The following is a 26645-nucleotide window of genomic DNA, read 5'->3' as shown; positions in this document are numbered from 1 at the left end:
GCTACTTTTCAGGATTCCAATTAAAAGTAGCAAAAATAGCAGATCTACAAGCTCAAAGCGTGTCACACTGCGAGCCTGCGATGCAGCTTGTCGATAGTCTGTTTTTGCTACTTTTGTGTGACAGAATGACGAAGTAGGGCATAAATTACGAAAATAAAATAAAATACGGAGATAAGAGGTTTCTGTTTGACAGTATATGCAATGTGGCCCTCTGAAGTGAGTGTGGAAATATAGTGGCCCTCTCCATCATCAAAGCCCACACCTGGTCTAACATAATGAAGGAGAAAACACTACACATGTTTGACTGTGGGCACTGTCAGACATACGGTAACCGATCTCTTTTCTCTGCTTCTCTTCCATCCATGAGCTGGGTTAGAGCAACGGCTTGACTCGGTGCGTCTCATTGTTCCAGGCAGCTGCTGGCTCTGTGAGCAGGCATCTTCCCAGCCTACACGTGGATCCAGGAATCTGCAGGCTGGTTAGATGGTTGTCACATGTCTGGCCTTCTTCATCGACACCCCAACCTCTGTCAGCCTCCCTTGACGACCGTCTGGGAGTGCCTCCGAAGTGCCAATTATTGTCTTAACTTTCCTTGGAAACTTTTCACCCGCATGTACCAGCAGTTCTTAGTCTCTTAGTTTGAAATGGCTCTCTATATTTATAGAGCTTAATGATATCCACAAAAAAGGAATGAGTTCTGTGTCATATCTTGACTTAGCTTTGGCAGGGTTATGCCAGAGCGCTGGCACTTCCACAGAATATTATTTAAATGAGCAGAAGGGTGTTATTTGCCAAAAGTCAACGTAATTCCATTTACATCCGTATGTCATTTTAAAAGCAATCAAGCGAGGTTGGCAGTGGGATATTCACTGGGCAATTCCGTTGGTCAACACAGCCTGTTCGACCATCTGCAGGTGGTGCAAGCTAAACAGAGAGGCGGTTTGGGAAAACACTTGTGTCCTGTTTCCGACCCTGAACTCAGGTCCATGAGTCATCCGCCCTGCCTTGTTTCCCCTTCAACTCTTTAAACTTATCAAACAGCGAGGGAAATTAAGAGCACGGGATGCCATCTTACATCATAATATGTGTACTTAAGCCCAGAACTCGGATGTATTGACCTTCTTTATTGGTGCCGATAAATAAGACAGATATCTTCACTGTTCTTTGGAATGGGAACAAGGGATGTTTTCAAGGTTTTTACTGTAATAGAGCACATTATTGTCTGGCACGGCCGAGCTGTAGATGAAATGTTTACAGTTGCCACTGATGATGAAAGGCCCTGTAGTTCATATTGCTCCATTATTTCCATAATCACACTGGAGGTTTAGTTCTGTATTTCAGTCCTAACTTGTATCACAGCTGCCTGATGATCCAGGAATGAGTCAAAGGAGCATCTCCGATTTTGAAGGGTTGACCCAAACTACAGTTGGCAAGGGAAAAATCTAGTTGGAAAGCTTAAGCGGTCAGAGGGAGAAAGCATAACTAGCCACGGAGGTTAATTTATTGCCCTGGGGTTTATGTGACTGTCCTGATCTTCCAACTCAGCTACAGCCTGATGTCTTAAGCAGAGATCAGGTTTTCATCTATATTTTGACATTCATTAACATATTAGTTTGAAGTGGTTTTCAAAATGTATTAATGGATGATCTTATCTGTCTTATCAAGGAAAGTGTATTTGCACATTTTAGTCTCAGGAAGTTCTTGAGATTTAGTCGAGGCTTTATAAAGTCGTCCATGTTTCTGCAGCTGTCAGAAGATTCCATGTCATTATTAGTCTGTGGCACTGGCATCAGACGGCTAATTGTACATCGCTTCCTTTTGACACAGTTTGTCTTGTCACTTCTGTCACATCTGAATGTTTATACGGCTCAGTGCACATTGTGCACCCCCATCCCGCAATGTTATGTTTTACCTCCTCACAATTTAAGCAAACAAAAGAAAACACCCTAAACTGAGTCAAAACTTGGTCGAAAGAAGTGCTAAATTAGTCATACTGTTAATGTGGTGGTGGGCTGTTGCCAATATTACCCAATATAATGAGAAAGGCAAACAACACTGTCCCTGGGATGCAACACCCTTTGGGCCTGTAACATGTTTGCTTCTCATTGTATGGCAACATTTCAATAGCTATTGTGGTCAGCAGGGTTTTCTAGAATTTATACAAGGTTGCATCAGAAAATTCTCATTCATTCCATTTATGTACAATAGCTAAAACACATTGGATTTAAACATAAATGTACAGTATAGGCTTTCTATTCTATTTGTCCTATGTACAATATATATTATATACATACACACAATGTGCAAGATCAAGTACTATAAAGTATTTACAATAGGGTTGCACCATGGCTGTGCAGTTATTAAAATCATGTTGATAATGTTGTGTGTATGACTTAAGCCATATGATATGGCTAATTAATTGAATGTATAATGTTCAATTCAGAATACCTTTATAGTCAGAATATTTTATATTTTGAGTGTGTACTCCTCTTTTCAGATCCACTCACCAAAAAACTCACTTAACATTGCCTTAGTTTTCAATGTATTCGGTATGTACTGTATGAGCCAGCTTGTGTAAACTTGTGTCAAGGATAGGACTTGAGATTTTCCCAAATTCATGTGTCTATAGACCTTTTGAGTGTCAGAAGACTTGGCAACAAAACCCATGGCCATTATTTAATTAGTGTGTCTCCAGCCAACAAAAGTAGACTGGATATTTACGGGAAAATATTTCATTAGCCAAGGACTTAACATAGTGTTTGATCTGCAATATGCACACTGGGATCACATTCAGCCCAAATTAATTATATGGCTCAAGAGCAAATAATAGAACGCTCTGTTTGGCTTTTGAAATCTGAAATTATTGATTTGTCTAATTATCTGTCTTGCTTTATCTTTCTGTCATTAGTTAACTGTGTTTCCTCTTTACATCATGTGCTTTTCTGTAGCATAGCTCTTGGCTCTTAGTTGCTACTTGCTAGTAGTGACAAGTGAAACTTGGCATGTGCAAAATAAGACGAGCAATGTAAAAATAAGTTGAGTTCAGTTTGACTAATACATCCTGCATGTCAAACATCTCTGAACAGGCCCCTTCTTACACAGCTGTGCCATGCAGCTAGGTGCAATGTATGAGCCTCCTGAAAAAGCAAGAAAACACAAATGCTTGAAAGTGATGAACAAAAGCCCAGCGAAACTCCATTTTGTGTCAATCCCATCGCCTTAACCGTTTGACTCAATATAACAATTTGCCTCTCTCAAAAAGGAGTCTGTGAATTTCAGCTAATGTGGGAAAAGCCAAACGCTATTTACTGTGGACGACCAAGGTGGATCATCTGCAGATAAAGTGCTTGATATTCTTTATTGCACGTTGTGCTGTATTGAGTTTGCAGATCGCCAATTTCCGTACATGGCAGCGGTGCACAACTATAAATTCGGCATAAGGTCACATTGCGCTGTGTAAAGAGAATCTGTTAGCGTTGTGAGATCGAATGCCATTATTCTTGAACAAGCGCTTATTGCTTGTGTGATTAGTTGACAAATGCTCAGCATAGTTATCATTTGCTTTTAATTGCTCCATGATTAATGTTGCGATTGTGACAAGTGCATAATGAGGACAATTTTCCCTTGCACTAATGGCCCATTTAAATTCCATCGTGACTTGCTAAGTGTCCACAAACACGTGATTAGTGTTTGTTCACCTCACCTACAACCATTCATTACTTTCCCGACCATTTCCAGTCATCAATATTATGTAGATAATCATCACTACTTGACATCTTGTTAGAGATTCTGGCTGAGGAGACGAGCATCGATGCAAATTTAAATGTCAGATCCATGTAAGACATTTCTACATACAGCACCGTACCAGCCAACCCCTCCATGCAGTCCACTGGCCTAATACCTTTTGCACAGAGCTGCTCAGGCTTTCCAACAAAACTACAAAGATATAAGCGCCCGGCGGCTTTAATAACCCCAGTGAGGCAGTGACACTGGCTCTCTGGCTGACCCTGTTACTACCCTTATTGCTGTATTACTGCACTGCTGACTGATGAGCTGAGAGGCCGCGAGATGGCTGAGATATGATCAGCGATAGCTTGAGAGGAGAGAACGGTGGAAAGTGAAGGAGGGGTGTTTTCAATGACCGCCGCCGCATTCCACCGAGTTGCATGGAGATCTTTATCTCAGAGTCGTGTCGATGCATGCAGGTCTGTCTTCATCTCCCTGGACCCCAAGAGCAGCACGTAGAGATTGCAATCCTTGATATTAGTATTAAAGGATTTTGACCTGAGATCAGATTCTAAAAATGTCTTCAACATCCTGACAGTTTTCTGAAAAAGCTATGTTTCTATGTCAGTCGTTCTTTGATTTTTCAAAAATAGCAGACCTACAAGCTCTATGAGCTTGTAGATCTGCTATTTTTCAATAGCTAAAGCATAACATAATGCTAACACCAAAAGGGGTTCCCGCCCAAAATGTGATTTTCTGTAATGATAAGACATCTGAATATATTGGGAGACAAAGATCCTCTTGTTTGTTTTTATTAACGGTTAAACTCAATTGGGTTATAGTAGTGTAAAATGAACACTGTCCAGTATGTCTAGTACAGTAGATCTGGAAATTTACGATGGCTATTTGCTACCTCACCTTTATTGAATATGAAATATATTTTCTGTATTGAACGCTGAATGCTATAAAACTATTGACCTGTGAAATTTGACTTCTGGTGTTTCTACGTAACATACAAGACACCTTGTTTTGAAATCCAGATGAATAACAGCGCTCTGTATTGATTTGACTTCACTTATACTGTTCAAGAATAATGAAGGGCAGAAGTGAAGGAAGGATCTTTAATGTTTGATACACAGATGACAGATGAAAACGCTGTGAAGGTATAATGTCGCAACCATGTGGTGGAAGAAAATACAAATTAACACATGTTAACTCACGCACAAATGTTTCAATTGTCAAAATGTTTCAACAATGTTAGTTACAAGGTCTCACGGGGCATCTTAGTGTTGCCAACATGAGAAAATGTGCAGGCAGCATAGCACCTCCTCAATGCAGCAGAGTGCATACAAGAACCCAGGCTGTCTTTGAAAGGAGCTTTCAGGACTTGCACACAGTCATAGACCAACAGCACATCTGCTTAATCTGCAACGCTCAGTATAAGAATGATATTTTCCGACATATTGGACGATCTTTGTCCACCCTCAGAAATGTATGTAATTAGACACCATTATCCTATACATCCAGGTTAGCCACTTAAATCCTAAGAGTGGAAATTGTCCCTATGTTTAGGGTACCAACAGGGGGCGCTGTTGCACCACTCACGTCAGGCTAGTCTGATTTTTTTGTAAGACTTGCTTACTGTAAGCATCCCATGGTTTTTTTCCCCCAGCTGCTGTGTGAAGCACAGCGGAGCTGGTTTATGATCTATCGCTTTGCCTTTCTGGACTAGCAAGCTATCTCTCTCATTGGCTGCCATAGTGGCCGTACTAGCAAGCTATCATTCTCATTGGCTGCCATACTGCCTGCCTCGTCTCTAGGCAACCAGTCACTGTTTACCTCTAGTTTTAATGGTCGTGGCTTGGCTACCAACGACCAAACAACAGAGGAGTGCACTGAACACGCACATTGTGTCATGGATTTTGTGTGATTTGTGTGATAAAATGTATTTTCTTTGTCCTTGTTGTGTGCCACCACGTTCTGCAAAGACACTGGTCTTTCTGCCTCTCTCCTTGAGCAAGCATAAGAAGTGTTAAACTATTGTCAGCAACTTGGTGGGAGTATCACACTGGGCTGGAAATAAGATTGTCTCTAGGCCGTTGATAAGAGTCCGTCACATAGAGTCCAGACAGGCCCCCATCCCTCCCTCCCCCTCCCATCCCAGCGCTATATTTCTTCACAGATGTGGCAGCATTACAGTATTACATCAGCTAGCTCAGTAAAGACAGCTGTGGGCTCTGGTTGGAGGATAGGATCTGCCGTCTGTCTGTCCTGTTAAACGCTACTCCACTCTGTCTACACCACTGGTTCCCAAACCAGTGTCCGTGACCCCCTTTGTGGGTCACGACTCGAGTAAAAATCCCATTTTCTTTTCCTACATTAAATTTCAAAATATATATTTGTGTAATAATTATTTTTTAAATTACTTTATGAATTTTAAAACTAAAACTAAAATTTAAGAAATACTATGAATTAAAAAAAATTGTAGTAGTGAAATCTAGCTGATCTACAAGCTCGCAACGTGGCGTCTGGCGAAGTGTTGTGAGCTTGTACATCTGCTATTATCATTAGTTTGGGTCGTGTCTAATCTCTCTTTTGGGTCTCAACCTGAAAAGTTTGTGAACCACTGCTCTACACCATCTCCTCCTCCTCTTCATCCTCTGCTCTGACTGGCGGAGCAGGGCTCTATCCTGGGTGCAGAGTGTTGCCAGGCAACGCAAGCATAAGGAAGAGTGGGTGTTTGTGTGGGGTTAAAATTGTAATTTCTCCACATGGAGGGCCCTTTGGGAGGAAGTCGCTCGTGATAATCATCGCACCAGAGTTGGGGGAAGGAGAATAGAAATGAAAGAGCTAAGGGAGTCTAGTGAGGGTAATCTTTTTCCTCAGCTCTCCTTCAGGCATGCAACCCCCCCCAACACTGCACCTCCGCTCCACATTCTGACCCCCTGAATATGGTGAGACATCTTGCTGTGGTGCTCTTCCTTCAAGGGGTATTGTCTGGTCACCATTACACATTTAAGTTATCTTACAAATAATTACGATTTACGATTTAATTGTGTTTTTGGCATTGAACTTTGGACAACATTTGAATAAAACATTATTTCAGATTGGCTTTAAGGCCCCGTAATCAAAAATTGCATATGGCAAATAACTTAAATATACTAAGAAATTACTGACATATTTAACATATATTTTACATTTTTAAATGGCTGATCTCCAAGCTTACAAATTGATGCATTTTAAGCTTGTAGATTTGCTATTTCTGCTTAAAAATGTATAATTGCGATTAGACGATTATGTTATAATTGTGACAGCCCTGGGGGAGGCAAATGGCTTTTACAGCTACACCCAGCATACGGCTGCTCAGGGGGGCTGTTGAGGATTAATTGTCTTGCTCTGGGACACTTGGACATGTACACTGTGCAACTGGCTTCCTTCCCATTTCCACTTAGCTACAGCCGACTTAGGCACAGGTGCTAGCCTATCAACTACCAGTACTGTGTCTGATTGGGGACAGCTCTGGCTTTAAGGCGAGGCGAGATTATCAGGACAGACAAACGGCTTGGTTGGCCGGAGGAGGAAGGCCGAGGGAAAACATGTGTCGATGCAGACATGGAGGAAGTCTACTTGCAATGGAGACTAAATATCCTGTTACTTTTGCAGTCAGATATGTAAGCCTCTGTTGTCTGTTTGAAATTCAGCTGGAATAATCTGACTTCTGGGGATGTGATGTAACGTTAGAAACAGGAAACCTTCCATCTTCACAGAGTCTCGTTTCTCCTGATATTTGCTTGGATGTTTACCGAGCCGACTGTTTTATTGCCAAGCTTGTGCTCTTACTGTATATGTAATTGAATTCATGTGGGAGTCAACTGGGCAAACATAATCTCTGTTCTTTCTTTCTTTCTTTCTTTCTCTCTTCCTCTCTTTCTCTCTCTCGCTCTCTCAATTTCCATCTCATATCCATTTCACATTCAAAGGTCAGTACTAAGGCAAGCAGGAGATATTGCAGATTATGAACTTCATATTTCTCAGAAACCGTCGATGACGGTGGACCTCATTGATGCTTTCAGTCCCACTTTGTGCCGTGAATTGATTACTCTGCTTCCCGGTTTAGCACGTAGACCATCGTCTTATTGAGTCATCAATGAGTTCATGAATAGGGCAAAAGGATGAATTGGTAAATTTTAGATGGAGGGGGAAACCATATGGCATAGGAATTGATCAATTCTGTGCATGTTTACATTGATCCATGGTTTACAATTGTACTGCTCATTGCTTTTCTCCTTTGCATTTTCTTATTATGATTGCTGCTCCTTGGGTTCACCTCCCCTTCATCTTCTCTTTATCAATAAATGCATTGGGATCAGTAAGTCATGATATAATTATGGGAGAACTGTCGAGAGGATGAACCTCACTTTCCCTGACCTGGGGAAAACAATATTTCATAATAGTTTCCTGCATGTGAAACATTAGATATGTGCTTCATTTGCCTTTCCACATACTTCCAATATACGTAAAGATGACCAGTGTTTAATAAGTCTCCTGCCAGTCTAACAGTGGGGAGTTATAGGTTTGTGTTATGTCCGTTAATCCTTCAGAGATGTTGACCAGTCTGGGGTACCACAGGTGTCCTTGAGGGGATTTGCAGGGTCACCACTATAAATGATTGCCATACAATTATTCCACAATTTCTAAATATTTTGGCCTACTGTAGGGCCCTATTTTGCGCTTCTTAAGTACCAGGACTTATGAATTAAATTAAGACCTGGAGTCGTAGCCAATGCTGTTTGGACACTCAAAATAGTTAAACGGCTTTGGCCACTCATCCATGTCTTAAGTGAAGTCATAAGACCTGGTACCAAAGACACGCAAAATAGGGCCCATAGAGTCTGGAACTACACCTCCACCCGAGACAGGAAGCTGTCATCTGTTCATCATTTCCATTTACGAAAATATAGCTTAAAATATCTGTAGGCTACTTTTTTTTTTGTTTCTATTTCTGCTAAGCAGCAAGCTATATATGCTTAGATTTTTATTTATATTCGTATAATATTAAATAAGAGAGCACATAAGAGATTAAGTACTCCATGATGAAAGCTTTTGAAAATCGTCGGAGGCAACAGTCTTGGTCGTGAGACTAGGATACAAGTCGACCCTTACAGCTCGGTAACCCAGAGAGTGTACAAATTTGTTCCATACATTTTTCTGTGTTGATTTGGTTCCCAGTCAGAACAATCATAAAAAATGTGGGATAGTGCAAACAGGAGGTCCTTGAAATTAAAAGGGGTGAGAATCACTGGCCTAGAATAACAAAACGTTGGTTGAGAAAGGAGGTGTGTCACATACCAAACGTAGGTCACTATGATCGTAAAAGTCTAATCAAATGGTTTATTTATTCTTCCATTGGTGGGTTATGGATTACCCTGCATTACTTTGCCTTGTTATTATGTGCTATACGAAAGTATAGTCAATAAACACTTAGTTTGAAATACACACTCATGCTGACACTCAAGGTGTGATTTGGGCTGGGAGGAGGAGTAGGACTAAGGCCCTATACGTCCTCTCTTGGGTGGGGGGTGGGGGTACTACCTGTGAGTGTTGGCTGATGAATGAATATCAACATCCTAATACATCCTGATACTGGGGGGTCAAATTATGACAGGCAATTCCTGCTGTCAAAATATGACCCCCCCCCAGTGGTTTGGCACCGCTCAAAAATCAAAATAAATCTGATTAGGACGATGTGTTCCGATATTGGCTATGTAATGATATTGTTTAGACTAGAGACAAGTGACTGACCAGCGCCTTGTAAATGTTACTGCCTTTTTGCTATGCCGGCGCCTTTTGGTTATCTCCCATAGGTGTTTAATGTAAAAAGCACGCCTATCCCTTGAAAATGGAATGTTGGTCGCCGCTGGAGTGGAACGATACAGGAAGGGAGATATGAGCGTATTAGAAAATTCTCTAACATGGGAGTGGGTGGCAGGGGAGTTTTTTGAACCAGGTGATTTCCTTGTTCCTGGTTTTACAGGGACTCAAACGGAGAATCATAAGTATCTAGTGTAAAAACTAAATACACAAAATCGTTCTTGGCAGTGAGTGAGTTTAAGAACTGGGAGATATACTTTACTGTTGTTGCTACACAGTGAGTAAAGCTTCCTGCAATGGACAGGAAGTGAGACCCGCCTCCTCCATCCTCTCTCGCGTGCACGTACGCACGTACACACGCACGCACGCGCGTGCACTTTTGCATGGGAACCAAGAGTTATCTGTCCTTACATGTTTTGGACTTACTGTTTTAAGTTTAATCAAACCCAAATATCCTGCTTCTTGAAACAGTGAAGGTCAGCTTTATGTCATAGTGAACCTTCTGACTTCTCAACTAGTTGGCTTGTTGGGGCAAAGGTTTCCACCACCTGGTGAGAATGATATCAGTTACTTTGAATTATCAGCTGTGCATTTCATAGACTATTGGGAATTTCATCTTTAAAACATTATTCATCCTTCTCCTGTGTTTTTATTTATGCAGTGTATGCTGTCTCAGCCAAAGTTTTGGGCGGTGGAGGTAACAGCGCTTTGCCTCAGGACCAAGCTGGAGAAAGGCAGTTCCCGGCGGGTCGAGAGAGCCATGATGCAAACCCAGGTAAGAAGTGGTGGGTGGCTCAAATTTTTGTATCCTGTCAATGTTCACCTTGCATTCCTTTCTTATTATGCCATTATTCCACCATGTAGAGCATTGATTTAAAGCTCACATAGAGGCAATATTTCATATTTGCAATGCTGAACAAGGTGATGTTGATAAGAAGGGGGAGCGTGATTTACATTTTGTTTCCATAACATTGCTCACACAGAGACCCATCAGCTCGGTCTGTATTTTAGTCTTGTATTTTGCCCAATACTTTTGCATAGTATATCGCCATGGCCAGCTTGATTGGCTCACACAGCACAGACAGACTCCTCAAAAATAAACTTGCTGGAAGACGTTTTAGGTAGGGGGGCTGTCAACAAAATGTATTGAAGTATGATGTTTATTTATATTTGTGTACGCATCATACGATACCTTATACCTCCATATAAGTTACACACCCCCTGAAGCCTTCAATTAATGGAGATTTATTTGTTTTTGCCGCCAATAATTTGATGCTAATTTTTGCTAATGCTGAAAATAGGTCCATGGCAAAACATGAATAATCATTTTCAGATGGGGTGTCCGGCGCAGCCAAACTCATAATCATTTTGGGGGTCCTTGAGTCCTTCCAGTTTGAGAACCACTGGTTTAGAAAGCATCTGTAGAATTGGCCTCACTTCATAATGGGTTAACCCATTTAGACCTGATTCTACAAAATGCCTTCTAAATCTTGACAGTTTTCTGAAAAACCCATGTTTCTATGTCAGTGCTACTGGTTCTCAAATATTCTCATGTCAAGGACCCCCAAGATTATATGTAATTGTCTGCCGACCCCCCCCCCATCTGAAAATATGTTGTTCCAGGGACCCCCCCCAGAAGCAAAGATTTGAGTTAAAAACATTCTCTCTGAAAGAATATATATTCAAAGATTTGCACTACATTTTCAAGATTAAAAAAAATAGCAGACCTACAAGCTCATAGCGCGGCACTCGGTGCAGCACTATGAGCTTGTAGGTCTGCTATTTTTTAATAGCTAAAGTATTAAATAATCCTTAAAACATCAAAAAGTTAAATAAAGCCATGTCTTACCTGGAATGAATTCGCCTATCGTATCCTTGTGTTCCAGTGTGCTGCTAATGAAACATTGACGGATTTAAGTTGATGATTATTTGTCACACAAAGAATTGTGATTAATGATTTAATTGTGTTTTTGGCATTGAACATATATGAATATGAATACAATAAAATTAAGTTTAAAAAAAATTGCTTAATAATCACAAATTGCACATGACAGATATGCCAAATAACTTTTACCGACACATTTAATAAAAAGGGAAAACAAGTAGATCTGCTATTTTTGGAATTATTTTCAAAATGTATTGGACACTTTTCAACATGGAAACATTTATGATGATTATAAAAAATAATTGTGATTATCTCAAACAATTATGATTAGGCACATATGTAATGATTGTGACAGATCTCACATGGTTCTATTACTGCAGCTAGATGTGTCAAGCTCTTCTGGCTCATCAGGTTTTATGACTATAACTGGAGAATGAATTTTCTGACATGGCAGCTGAGGGAGGCACAACACCGCATTGAACAAACATCTCAGTCTCTTTGAACAGCCCCCTCGTTTGTGGATGCAATGAATGCAGTCAGAAATCTGGCCAACCTCATTGGCAACACTGAATGTTTTTCAAAGTCAGACTCAGCTGTAATTCCAGGCGTGATCTGTCGAACTGTTTTTGGAGTTTAAGCTCATTCATTGCTTAAAAGTTTAGACTGGCAACAGAATGGGATAATTTCCCTTTGCAGTTTGCAACCTATTTGATATGAGCACTAAACAGTAAATAGACACAAGGTTGTGCAGCTCCTCTTGGTCAAATGTTGTCTTAGCTTCTTTTCCACCAAATCCAGGGCTTCGTAGAACTGACATTTCCAATGTGCATACTCCTGAGTAAATTATGTATTTATTTTTACGTTGCATCTAAAATACTATTCTCTCTCTTTCTATTTGAGCCACTGCCGTTGGCAATAGCTGTCTTGCTTTAGTTTAGTTTTCCCACTTGGGTTCGGGCCAGAACATATATAGGGTTCAACTGGTTACACACCGGTATTTCGAAGCCCGCTATTCTGACGCATCGCCATTCCGACTCGCCGTGTTACTAGCCCTGTCCATAACCCTCACTTTTCCAAATGGGAAAATAGTAGTTTCTCTTGCCCTGGGACTGTATGTGTCTGTCTGGCAACCTGTAACCTCACCCAGAGAGAAGGGACAGGGGAAATCACAGGCCGTTAAAGGCTTCTTGTGGACATGGGGGAGTGATTTACAGTACCGTGGGTCTGGCAACTTCCAGATGAACGGCCCCTCTGGTCCCTGTGATAACACACGATGCCAGAGAAGGGGTTTCCTCATAAGGGCGGAGCTGCAAGACTGCTTTTCAATTGATGTTCCCACTCCCATTGGTGGCCATTTTGTGTCTATTCTGGCCAGTAACAGTTGCTGCACCACTGTTATGCCGATGATATCATGGTGTTTTGTTGTTATGAGTCCAAGTATGCATCTTGAGCCTTAAATCATTTCACAAGAACAGGAAAATGTTCTGGGTTTACATGCAAATTATCACTGCAGACACGCCAGGGAGTCGGGGAACTTTCCACCCTCAACGAAAGAAAGACATTCCAGTTGAAAGGCTACATTCTCTGATCACTCAGTGGTTGCTTTTTACACACCAGCTGTGTCTCTCTCTCTTTCTCTCTCTCTCTCTCTCTATCTCTCTCTGTCTCTCTCTCAATTCAATTCAAATTAGCTGTATTGGCATGAGAAAATGTATGTTTGTGTTGTGGTTCCTTGACTTGTTGCCAGAGATGAAATGATTAGTACACACTCATCTGCTTTCCTCTTTACGTTTTCAAAATTGATGGCACAGGTCCAGTAATACAGCCTCACATTCTGTCTTCTTTTACATGTACAAAAAGTTACAAACAAATGGGTAGAACTACGTTATCATTTTTCACTTGGATAATAATTAGAATGATGATTTCTGAGCTTGCTTTCGAAGGAAGCAAGTCCAGAACTTCACAAATTAAGTATTTAGATTGTGTTCTCGTAGGTGGTGCTGTGGTATGTATGTGTATCCTAGTTCACATGATAATATGCATAATCCCACTCTGAACTGTCCTTGACTGGATGTTCAAGGTATTATTTCACACGGCGAGATTACTGAAGTCCATTCTCTTTACAGTTCCCTAGTATCTGATTCCACCGCCGATGCCATTGGCCCTGAGTTATTGAGCAACCTTGTTTTCTCATTAAAAGCAACGCAGAGCAACACGAACAGAAGCATTATTCATACTATCTCCAAATGCTGTTTCTGATGTTGGTCAATAATAGCCCCATGCACACCCAGAGAGGCAGACTCATTCAGCAAGACGGGTCTTCTTTTAGAAACCAAGTTATGAGGCTTACATACCTGACTGGCAACACATACTGTACCTGACTGGCACATATCAAAGAGAAGGACATTTTTTATTCAGGTTGTAGGCTTGATAGATAATCACTAAATACAATGTTCTTAGAAAGATGCAGTTTAACTATTCATTTTTCTGAGCAGTCGATATGAGGAATGAAAACTGAGCTGCCAGTGGGGATTTATTGACCACACCAGCAACAGTTTAAAGTGGCCTTGATTGCCTTTCTATAAGGAACCCACTATACTGCAGCGTTGATCAAGTGTAATACATGCGAAGGCGAACTACAGTTGCACATGCCAGGAGTTTTACACCTGTATCATTCGAACAAGTATACAAGACAACTGCTGTGGTCTCACATACAGTACTGTATAGAGCACTGTTATGAATCCTCTACTAGTTCAAACTCCGGCAAATGTTTCATGTCCGGAGAGTTTATGCAATCGTGCTTCCGATCCAATTCAGATTAATACTACCTTAATAATTATTTTTTAAACAAAAGTCAGCCCATGATTTTTCATGCTTCAATAACACATCAGTAAAATAGATGACGCCCGCCAACAGATGTGGGCGCCTCCGCCAACAGCACATCTTCTTACCATTGTTTGTAGGGACCCTAAAAAAAATGTTTTTAATACATTATTTTGATTTATGAAAGATTTCCAATGACGCATCAAGGGGGAAAACAAAAATGGCATTTGGCTCTGTGCTAGTAATTAGTCTTCCCTAGTGTGCTCTCATCAAACAACCTGGCTGTTACCATTTGCAACAAGTCAACTGGAAATTCTATTTCCTCACGAGGTGGCAGTTCATCCCAATGAATAATACTCGGCCTCCCTTCCTCCTACACTACAACCACCCTGCAACCGCTGGTTTGATTCGGAAGCCCACACATGCCAGTCAAAACAATGCATGGAATGCTACATTTTGTGATTTCTTGGCAAGCAGGCGGTATTATCCCTTAAACTCTGAGATGTGCTCTGCATAGCCGTCCTTGACTGTGGAATATAATACTGGCAGATATCAATGGGGTGATTGACATATCCCATTTTAACCCATTTAGACCTGAGGCCCATTCTTTTATGAAAAAAAAAAAAAAAGAATCAGTGGTGCTGTATTTGGCCGCCGACCCCCCATCTCAAAATATTTTGTTCCAGGGACCCCCCAGAAGCAAAGATTTGTCTTCAAATATTTGCGTCAATTTAAAAAAAAGTCCTCCCAAAAATAGCAAATCTCCAAGCTCATAGCATGGCACTTCATTCTGCGATATGAGCTTGTAGATCTGCTACTTTTGAATAGCCATAGTATAAATTGATGTTTAAAAGGGAAAAAAAAGTGGTTAAAATATAGCTACAATCTAAAAATAACACTGATGCTTTCCCGGTTTTAAAGGGTTAAGGGGGTGGGCCGGGGGGAGGAACACAGATGGAATATTTCACACTTGAGCATCAAAAGGCTCTTTTGCGGAGACTCATGACAGCTGATCAGCTTTACTTCAGTTGGGTGGAGGCCTTCAGTTGAGCACCGTGCAGAGGATGTCAACTGACACAAGCAAACGTTAAGAACGGCTTCATTCATCTCTCCCGAGGACTAGAGTCATAGATGCCAACTACACACTACATTTTGTCATAAATTTAAAATATAGATATATCATGACTCCACTCCCGCTTGATTAAGTACTTTTTACGACTCTGTTGGTGGAACGGTGCCACCAACGTTTCGTGGGCCATAATTTGTACTTGATTTAATGATTTATGAGAAACAGTAATTGCCACAGTCATACATAGAATTATTCACAACTCCAATGTCTGTACAGTCGGCCGTCCCTTGTCTCGGACTGTTGGTTTAATGCAAGAATATATAAAGTAGGCGAAAATGTCAAAAATATCAAAACAGTTAAGCCAAACTTTCAACCGCACCCCCGTCCTGTGCATATAACATAAAACAATAATTAAAACCAAGGGAAACCTTCTGCCGTATATCCCAAATAAAAACGTGTTCCTTTATGAACACATTACTAAGCCATTAACACTTGGGTCGTCTTGTTGGACATAATTGTGACCGATGGTTTCGAACGTAAGAACAATGTTACCTATGAATGGCTAATTTATGCCTGCCATTTATGTCTGTTCACTTTATGCACAATTAATTGAGAATATATGAAAGTTGCACTTTTTGAATTATGTTTGGGAAGAAAATGTACTTTTACACAATATTCAAGGTGCTGTATTTATTTTTCAGATTTTGTTTTTTTATATATATTCTTTTTAATAATGTTATACCCAGGTGAACAGTGTGGGTTTGCGCCCCAGCCTGTGTCCTCCGTGAAGAGGAAGCCCAAAATACCCACGTGAGGCCTTTAGTAGGGCCTTTCAAGCAGTAAGCGGCACCACCTGTGGTGTGTGTCCCTGGTTTTTCCCTAATGGGACTGATGGAGGGTAGCTACTGGGGCGGATACGTCCCAGGTGCATCCATGCAACATTTTAAAACAAACAAATCTAAGAAATTCCCCTCCACACCCTCGCTTTAGGTGATGTTTTGGCACACGGTCACACGTTATGACACAGATGAGACAGATGATTCCCGGTTAAATGGAAGTATTAACTCTCAACGGGTAGACCGGGTGCTTCCACTGATGGACAGCAAGGTGCGCTTCAGAGAATGTTTGCTCATGGTAGTCAAGGTCTAGATTGTTTAGTCTTTTTGTTTTTTTCCCCCTCGTTGACCTGGAATTTTCCAACTATCCTATCTTTATGGTCCAGGACAAAAAGGAATTAGTTTAAGGCGCACACAAGTAGTCACCAGTGCCCTGTTCAGGTCAGTGTTCATCACAGGCCATGTTATTATACAAGCACTGGAGCCAGTAGATGCGTCTGTTGGGATTCCAAACTAGATCTTGCAGGGCTAAAAAGAAATTACTTATTGATCCCATCTCGAATGGGCTGCCTTGATGTTGGTAGTTGGTTCCCTTATCACTGTGTTTATAATTTATTTGACTCTTTTATACATGTGTGTGTGTGTCAACTTGTATGCAGGGCTCCATCCATTGCTTTTTTGAATAATCTTAAAGTGTGTTTTTCTTTTCTTGTCATTCTTTTCAGCCTCTATTGATTGATTTAGTACAGTGGAGATTAATCAGAAATCAGAGAGAGCGAGAATACAACAAATGGTCTGCCCGCCCTGGGAATCAAATCAAGTGGCTTTAACCACTTATTGGCTATCAGTGCCCCAAAGCATATATACTTAATATATCTATTAATTGATTGACTAAATTGTCTAATTCATTAAGCACCATATTTTATTATTTGTTGTACAATGGTGGTGCATGCTGCTGCTATGCTAATTTAAAAAGCATGTAAACATTGTTGGGGATTTTCTTTTATCGATTAGAATCAGTTTGATTCACTATTGCATCCCTACTTGCATAGCTGTGCTCTCTAACTGACTTTCTATATTACATGTGCATTTGTGCCTAGAGAGGGAAATAACATATAATGACTCACCACTCTGTATTCAGCCCCTTCTTCCTACCCCGCAAGATTGTCACCCATTACACATTTAGTTAAATTTCCCCTTAATTTCCCATACATGGCGCCCAATCACATCCAGCACTGCTCGGACTCCGTCCACTGCTCATAATTAAACGTTTGTATCGTAGGCAGTCTGGCTCCAAAATCTCATTATAGGAGACATGGCCCTGTCTGCGTTCTCCCCTTGATAACACCACTCGTCTAATCACACCCGCCGCACCTCGCCACGTCTGGGAGCGGTATGCGTAGCGCTGCTTCATGAGCCATGGTATTACCTGCCTAAAATTTTAAAAATAGAACACTATCTCCCTATCGCCGTGCGAATCATAATAACGGCAAGTCAGCCTCCTTGCCTTTTAGGCATACTGTAGATATTAGACAAATATTCCTTTGAAAGGATATAATGATGGAGAAAGGCGACGTATCACGCCGCTCTACCAGGCCCGCTCGTCCTTACCAGAATAATTTATACTTAACCCATTAAGACCTGAGGCCGATTCTACAAATTGGGTTTTCTGAAAAACGTATGTTGCTCAGTGGAGCTTTTTTTCCTTGACGCTTTTTCGCGTCAAGGATGCCCAAAATAGTATGTATTTAACTCCCATCTCAAAAGATTTGGTGTCAGGGACCCCCAGAAGCAAAAACCTTAATTAAAAATTATTATATTAGTATATTCAAAGATTTGCACAGATTTTCCAGATGTTTTCAAAAATAGCAGATCTACAAGCTTGCGTGCTATGAGTATGAGTGTGAGCTATATCTGCTATTATTGAATTAGCTCAAATCTAAAATGACACAGACGCATTATCGGTTTTGACGGGTTAATTGCACGATACCAGCGGTGTTGCTTTCGGTGTGTGTGACGCACGCGATGTGCAGCCATTTATAAATCGGGTCTAATCAGAATGGCGCGACAGTCGGCCGTGGCTCATTGACGGGGCAGGCAGCCTGCAGAGCAGGGACACTTTACTGGTGTTTATTGTTTGCTCCTGGGCGCCCTTCAGCAGCGTTCGTTGAGCACCTAACGACCCTCTGCGTGCATTGTGCAAATCTGTCAATAACCCAACGATTGAGATTAACGGCAGAGATCTCAATTAGGTATTGGGTGCTTGGAGTTATTCTGCGGTCACATCTCAATCAAGCATCGTGTAAAGGAACTAAGTACACTCACGCACTGTAGCCTACTTGAGTAGTTTTTTTTTGTTGATTTTTTGATTTTTTACTGACTGGAATATTTAACATTTTCTGTACTTCTACTCCACTACAATTTGAAAACTTTGACTAGTTTCTTTGTAGATTGTTATTATTATTACAAAACATACATTACCTACTGTACTTCAGCCCTATATACATTTAGGCCATTTAAGATTTTCATATAATATTTGAAATCAGGACATTCGGCATAATGATTCTACTTTTGGTATTTTGATACCGTTACCAATCCATCCATCTTCAACTGCTTATCTGGTCGCGGGGGCAACAGCTCCACTTGAGAGCTCCAGACTTCCCTCTCCAGAGCAACATCAGTAACTTCATTCTGGGGGATCCTGAGGCGTTCCAGGACCATTTTGGAGATTATGATCCTTGGTCTGCCCGGGGGTCTCCTTCCAGTGGGCCGTGCATCGAGGACCTCCCTAGGGAGTCGCTTGAGAAGCATCCTTACCAGATGCCCGAACCACCTAAGCTGGCTCCTTTCCAAGCGAAGAAGCAGCGATTCTCTCTCACATGACTGAACTTCTCACCCTATCTCTTTTAATAGGATGAAGTTTTATATTTATATAAGCAAGGTTTTATTTTGTAGAGCAGGTGAACATACTGTATTTGAGTGAATAATTCATGAGTGTGGTGCAGCTGTGAATCTGAATGCCAGTCATCAGTGTGAGTTTGTGTCTGTTGATTCCCCACCAGACCATCTGAATGCCAGTCATCAGTGTGAGTTTGTGTCTGTTGATTCCCCACCAGACCATCTGAATGCCAGTCATCAGTGTGAGTTTGTGTCTGTTGATTCCCCACCAGACCATCAGTCATCAGTGTGAGTTTGTGTCTGTTGATTCCCCACCAGACCATCAGTCATCAGTGTGAGTTTGTGTCTGTTGATTCCCCACCAGACCATCAGTCATCAGTGTGAGTTTGTGTCTGTTGATTCCCCACCAGACCATCAGTCATCAGTGTGAGTTTGTGTCTGTTGATTCCCCACCAGGTCATCGCGGATCACTTTGAGGAGAAGAGCTGCTCTGTAACGGAACGCCTCAAGGTCTTCTACTGCTGTCACGCTCCGCCCAGGTGGGATGTCCAGGTAACGCCTCCCTCACGTACATCGCCACACATCATTGGTTGTTGTTGTTCACTTTGACACGCCTGATTGGCTCTCTGATGTTCGTTGATGATTATCTTCCCCCCCCCCCCACATTGTTACTTTTAGTTAAATATATTTGCTTTACAAATATATATTCAACGATTAAAAAAGATTAGAAAACAAGATTTTTAAAAAATACAATACCTACAATGAGCTTGTATATCTGCTATTTTTCATTAAATTGTGACACACACACACACACACACACACACACACACACACACACACACACATACACACACCAACACACACACACACACACACACACACACACACACACACACACACAAATAATAGCCTTTGTGCGGTGAAATAAACAGTGAGTTCTACTGAGCTGCCAAAGCCACATTTGGGAGTAGTTGTCTGCTTTGGGGTGACAGGTGCCCATGGTTCCAATGTAACTAATGGAATTCAGGTGTACAACACTAACTCTCTTCAGTGGACCAAATGAAAAACAAAACAACAAACAGTTTCTCCAACATTTTGTGTAGATACCACCATGGTGAATTGTAACTGCTTGTTGTGTGTCACATACTTTTGATCAAATTAAAACCGGGAATGCATCCGTGTCATTTTAGATTTTAGCTTCACGAGTGTGTGAGTGAGTGTGTGAGTGTGTGAGTGTGTGTGTGAGTGTGTGAGTGTGTGAGTGTGTGTGTGTGTGTGTGTGTGTGTGTGTGTGTGTGTGTGTGTGTGTGTGTGTGTGTGTGTGTGTGTGTGTGTGTGTGTGTGTGTGTGTGTGTGTGTGTGTGTGTGTGTGTGCGGTGCCATTGTTGGCGGTCTCTGACCCAAAACACCACCCTTATCTACCTTTGTGCGGTGGCCGTCCCCAGGGCCTCCATTCATTGGCCATGTAATGTGATGAGTCATCATCACCAAGGGTAAAGCATGGGGCTGCTCAACTTCAGTGATCACCCGCTATCCGTCCATGGCCCAATTTAATCTCCGCTTGGCATTCAGACTGTACATCTGTGTCAGGCTAAATAAATCATCCTGTTAGTGGACGGAGACATGCCAGAGGTCGCTCTGGTGATCTGGACTGCTAGACACCAGACGAGTGCAGCAGTCCGCCTTTTGTCCTCCATCAATCGGGCAGACTGCTGCTGGGGTCTCCTCAGGTTAGCCAAGTGCAAGGTTGACAAAGAGTGTGTGTGTGTGTGTGTGTGTGTGTGTGTGTGTGTGTGTGTGTGTGTGTGTGTGTGTGTGTGTGTGTGTGTGTGTGTGTGTGTGTGTGTGTGTGTGTGTGTGTGTGTGTGTGTGTGTGTGTGTGTGTGTGTGTGTGTGTGTGTGTGTGTGTGTGTGTGTGTGTGTGTGTTGATTTCGTCGACAAACTATGATGGAAAATGTTCGTCGACAACTTTTTTCACTGACGAAATTAAAACTAAATCCAACCTTTACGATGACTAAAACTAAATATATTGACAATTTCATCAAAATACAAACTACACTAAAATGTTAGGTAGGTACTAGTGGAGAAGAGATAGTGTAGGACTAAAAGACAAGTTACTTTTTGCTTGGTTGCATGCTAAAACCAGCCAATACGACGCCATCAAGGCCTGCTAAAATACATTTTAGTCGACTAAATCAATGTAGATTTAGTCGACTAAACTCATATGATATGTAGTCGACTAAAACGAGACTAACACTAAAACATTTCAGTTGACTAAAACCAAATGAATGTTCCTAATGTTACACAAATCGAACATTAGGACTTGCTCATAAACATGTTCAGTTCTGAGATTTTATTTTTATTTAATCCATTTGTTTAGAAATACATTGAATGAACACTGCTGTGTGTGCGTGCGACCGTGCGTATGCCCACACTGTTGTTGTCGTGTCCTGCAACCAAAACGACCGCAGGTGCATTCCTAATGAGGGTTCAGCGAGTTATAAAACCTTTACAGCTTACTCTGCCATGCACAGTATCCAGGAAACTAAATATTCCATAAATTAGGAAAAAAATGTTTAAGTAGTAGTGAAAATAGCCGATCTACAAGCCAGTGTTTGTTTTGTTTTTTTAAGATTTTTTTTATTTAGTCTTTTGTATAACACACCATTTAGTCTTAGTCCCATTTAGTCTTCTTAAAAATCTTAGTCTTCTAGTCTTTTAGTCTTAGTCTTAATGCAATGTTAATTTATCCAGAATTAGTCTTAGTCTTTTGAATAACACACAGTCTTCTGAAAAACCTTAGTCTTACTCTTATTCTTAGTCAACAAAATTAACACTGCGCAAAGTGATGTGTTGTGAGCTTGTAGATCTTTAACTATTTAACTAGTTTGGGTTTTCAGTCATGGACATGAGGGCACCACAGTGGACTTGGGTATAGAGGACATTTAAGGGACGTAGCAGTATCTCTCCAACCAAAGGCAGGAGAGAGATTTAAGCACGTAGTGTCAGAGATTGAAGGAGGAGCGGCGCACAGGGATCGGTCGAGGAGGAGACATCGCCCAGGCGGCATGTAATAACTGAGAACAGCAATAAAGCTGGAATTGAAGGCCCTCTATTGCTTCCTGGGGAATTGAACGCGCGAGCAAGGCAAGAGACGAAGGGACCGCAGTGATGCATTTTCTCCATGCTGGAGAGAGGCGTGCCCTGAATGCAACAAAGGGCAAAAGGTGTGTGTGTGTGTGTGTGTGTGTGTGTGTGTGTGGCTCCATCAATGACAGAACTTGTGTGTGTGTTTGGAAAAAAATTAAAGAACATTTATATTAGAGTCACGATAAGATATTGTTGTCAGAATATAGATATACAAAAGATTGATTTTGTCCATATCGCCAAGCCCCAATTCAACCTCCTCCTCCTGTTATGCAAGGTGACTCACAGGATCACAATCTGAATGGTAATTGGAGTTACTGTGGGGCAAACTCCTATACTACAATACTGTGCTCCATCCATGTGTGCTGTCATCTTTGGCAGACGTTTTGCTGTTGCCATTATCTGCCAATGTTAAGCCATGTCAGATGACATACAGTAGGTTAGTCATTCCCCAGGCGGGCGGAGGGATTTGTCAAACACCGGGGCAGGTGTGTGTGCGCGCGGGTGGTGTGTGTTTGCACACGTTCATGTGCACGGGAAGACATGTCTACGACTCAGTGGTAAGCCAGGTGAACCACACTTAGTTTCACAACTCAAAAATGTATAGCCAAAGTAGCCAGTGGAATTTTACCTGTTATGGTGAATTTGCAACACGACCATGCTGTACTACCATACTATTATGCATTGCATACGTGTATATCCTCTTAACACCCATTATTGTGTACAATTTAATAATATACTTAAAGTTGGTTTATAAACCTTAGTGCAATCCTTGATAGAAACCTTTTGCGTGAGTTTTAGTTGTCAGTCAAACAATACAATAACAAATGTATAATAAAACACTATTCCAAATAAAAATATTTCCTCCAGTAAATCAAAAAAAAATGCGACTGTGACCCTCACAGGTCTTTGAAAAATTATCCCAGACAGATAGAGTGAAGAGATTGGCTTTGCGGGTCCAATGCAGGCGTACTCGCATCCAAGTAGGGAGGTCCAAAAACAAACAAAGGTTAATAATTTCTCCACATGTCTTGTCCACTAGGGTCGACTTACTTGAGTGTGAAACTTGAGCTTGATTGGTGGATGTGTAGAGGTCGCCCTGCACTTGACACAATACACCTCAGTGCTCTCTTGATATTAGCAACAACCTACAAACACCCTAACAAACACATTGATGGGATAAGTTGGCAACACTTTGAATCAGAGCTCTATAAGTGTGTCATAGCTTCCTGGGGGTTGTGCACAAGGGTAGTTCTTCCATTTAACCATGTGATAGGTTGGGTATATGGTGCCCTGGAAAGGCAAATTGCTGCCCTACCAAACTGTAGGAGTCGCTAGTGTAGCACAGTGTTAGTTTTTATGTAGTTTAGTCATAGTCTTTTGAATACATTTAGTCATATTTTAGTCACCTGAAAAGTTTTAGTCTAGTTTCAGTCTACCAGATATCATGAGATTTTAGTCAATTAAATCTCCAGTTGATTTTGTGGACAAAATTTGAATTTGGGTGGGCCTTGATGGCATCGTAATGGCTGATTTTACACTTGGTTACATGTTGAAAATAGCTGTCTACAAGCTCACATTTTTTAAGTCCAATCTTTGCTTCTGGGGATCCTGGAACAAAATATTTTGAGAATTTTGGTCGGCAGCCAAACACATATAATTGTTGGGGTCACCACTGATATAGCAACATTATGTTTTGTTGTGGACGGCCAATTACGATGCTATAGTGTTTTTCCAGCTCTGACCCCATGTTTTTCTACTACTGTATCACATAGTGTGGGTTCATATAGGCTCCAGACACCTTGGTAACACTCTAGTAATTGGATACCTGAATGTCATAGCTGCAGGAAAAAGAAGAAAAAAAAACAGTCTACACTCTATAATTAAGTAGAGATTACCAGCTTCCATTGTGTTTACATTTTGGATACTTGATACAGATCGCTTGATTTATATAGTTACATTAAATTGTGTTTATAGACCATGACCATGCAGAAACCAGAAGGGACAATGAACCATGACATGATGGGACATGGGTGATAGAACATTGCATGTGTGTCTGCTGTTTGTTGGTAGATGTACTGTACGGTATGTGTGTGAAAATGTTTTGTTCTAGTTTTACAAGGTGAGCCTTGAGTTGAGGCATGCCTATAAAGCTGGACACACACACACACACACACACACACACACAAGGATTTTTAAAATCTTAAACTGTTTTGAAATCGGTTGGAAGCATCGCACACTACAAGGTAATAATCTCATAAAATTGTCTCCTCAGATTATTTTAACCCATTTAGAACTGAGGCCGATTCTAAATATACCTTCTAAATCCTAACCTAAATTATCTGAACAACTTATTTTTTATAATAATAGTTGTTGTCGGGTGGAAACCTTGTACTGTACCTACAAGCCTCAGCTGCCGAACGGCGTACGCACCACCGTTGTTTTGGACCGGCCTCCCTGACAAAAGTCCACTCATTCGTCTGTCTCCTTGTAGGCTGTCTTTCTATTGGTCGGAGTGACTCCCACTGTGCGTTCCACTCGGCCAGTAATGATCCAGATCAATTCGGACCATCCTGTGAGCAAGTCAGAAGGCTTATGATTGGATCTATGAACCGCTCACACTAGAGGATATTATGCCAGAGATTCTCTCCAGATCTAGGCTGGGGTACCGCACGCCCCCCCACGATACTCTGGAGGGTTGTTTCTGACCCAACATCACCTGATTATCTTGTAGTCTGAGCCCAGCTTTAGAAACCCACCATGGGGCTCTGGTCAGAGATGAGGTTTTTATATGATACGGTCGGTTGCACAAGACGGATATGGTTGAACGAACGAACGGTATCTGAAATGAAATAACTGAAATAAATACAAAAATATTGGATATAAAGTTGAATAAATGAATACAGACGTTCCTACTGTATACTAAATGGGGTATAACAGAATAATGTACTGTAGGGAATATGTGTATGACTCGTTATTTACTACGCAATGCTGCACACAGCTTACTGTGCACTCAGCAACATAATTCGTTTTTGATTTCCACTTTAGGTTAACTCATTGACTGCCAGCCCTCCCCTGCCCCTTGTTCTTCCCTGGCCAGCCATTTTTGTTATACATAACTTACCTTTTCAAGACATGTTGCGTTTAGCGTTCATCGAAATCAATTCCACCCGTGTTTTCGAGAGTTATGGCCGAGCATGCCTCAAAGATTGAAACTAGCAGCTGTAGATGAGAAAGGAATCCATATTGATTGACTACATGACCTATTTATTGGCTAAAATGTACAGATTGTTTTCAAACAAGCTGCCGACTCAAGACCACCCGTGGCCAAAGCAGCCCATGATTGTTTACAGTATGTATGTTGTTTAGTTGTTTGTCTATCAATCTGTAACTGCTAGTTTAAAATGTATTATGCTCTATGTGCATGCAGCACGTTGTGCCTGTCAGTTGCTTGCTAGTTGAGTGATGTGTTTCCAGTCCACGGCCAGCAAGAGCCTCGGTGCTCAATGATCAGTGCACCAGCTGCATCCACCAACAAAGCGCACAGGCAGGATAAATACCAGCACTGGAATCTCACCTCCCGTGGCTTGTTTGTAAATTATTTATACATTTTAGACGTTAAATAAATATGCCATGTAGTTGCCCAGGCGTCATTACTCGCACAAAAAAAATGTTGATATAAAAAGTCTCAACTTCTACAGCATCCGTGGAATGGAAAGTACCTGTAGAAAGCCTGTAGAAAGGGCTATTTATAATCTTAATATAAGCATAAACAATCTGCTTCACAGGAATAATGTTGGTGTAACCAAGAGATTTGCTAGTGAATGTATATTATATATTTATATATATTTTATATGCAAATAATCATTCCGCATACTGCCGAACTGCACGGTACAGGAGCAACGATTTATTCAAAGAAACAATGTCTCAGTCACTGATGACCTTCTTCAGGCATATACACAGGTTGAAAAGAAAGAACCGTGAACCGGGTTCCGGTGCTAATGCACTAGCGTGACACTAGGGTGACACTAGGGTGACACTAGGGTCAGGGGCGGCCTTAACACATTTAGTACCGGAACTGCATCAAAATAAAGGCGCTGCTTGCGCCAGAGTAATCGCCAGAGTAGTGATCGCTTCTATTTTGAAAGCCATGAACCGGAAATACGTTCTTAAAAAAGTTGACTGACAAAGTGACCTCAAAATCTCCGATCATCTTAATATATTTATATACGCTCCAAAAAGAGTTCATATTTTGCGGGAGAGACGGATGAGGAGCAGAAACGCAGCGCCAGCATATCGATCCATTCATCACCACGGAGAGCGCCCTGGATCAGGAGATACGAGTCATTCTTTCCGCCGCGCTAACATGGGAGTCAATGACAAGCTAAT

General features: G+C 41.3%; 2 protein-coding genes across 2 annotated transcripts in view; one reads left to right on the top strand and one right to left on the bottom strand.

The window, feature by feature from the left end:
- Positions 1 to 26645, bottom strand: part of LOC308327786 (long-chain fatty acid transport protein 2-like) — a 512892-nt gene that overhangs the window by 23876 nt on the left and 462371 nt on the right. The window lies entirely within an intron of this gene.
- Positions 1 to 26645, top strand: part of ttc27 (tetratricopeptide repeat domain 27) — a 134925-nt gene that overhangs the window by 64272 nt on the left and 44008 nt on the right. Inside the window, exons 10-11 of the mRNA XM_080781332.1 lie at positions 10259 to 10372; positions 19565 to 19660. Of these exons, the coding sequence (XP_080637458.1) occupies positions 10259 to 10372; positions 19565 to 19660 (210 nt within the window). The remainder of the gene's footprint in view (positions 1 to 10258; positions 10373 to 19564; positions 19661 to 26645) is intronic.

This window comes from Protomyctophum bolini (genome assembly GCF_963924005.1).
Source record: "Protomyctophum bolini genome assembly, chromosome: 14".
Classification (NCBI taxonomy): Eukaryota; Metazoa; Chordata; class Actinopteri; order Myctophiformes; family Myctophidae; genus Protomyctophum; species Protomyctophum bolini.
Note: the sequence above shows the minus strand (reverse complement) of the source record. Positions and strands in the feature narration are given on the sequence as shown.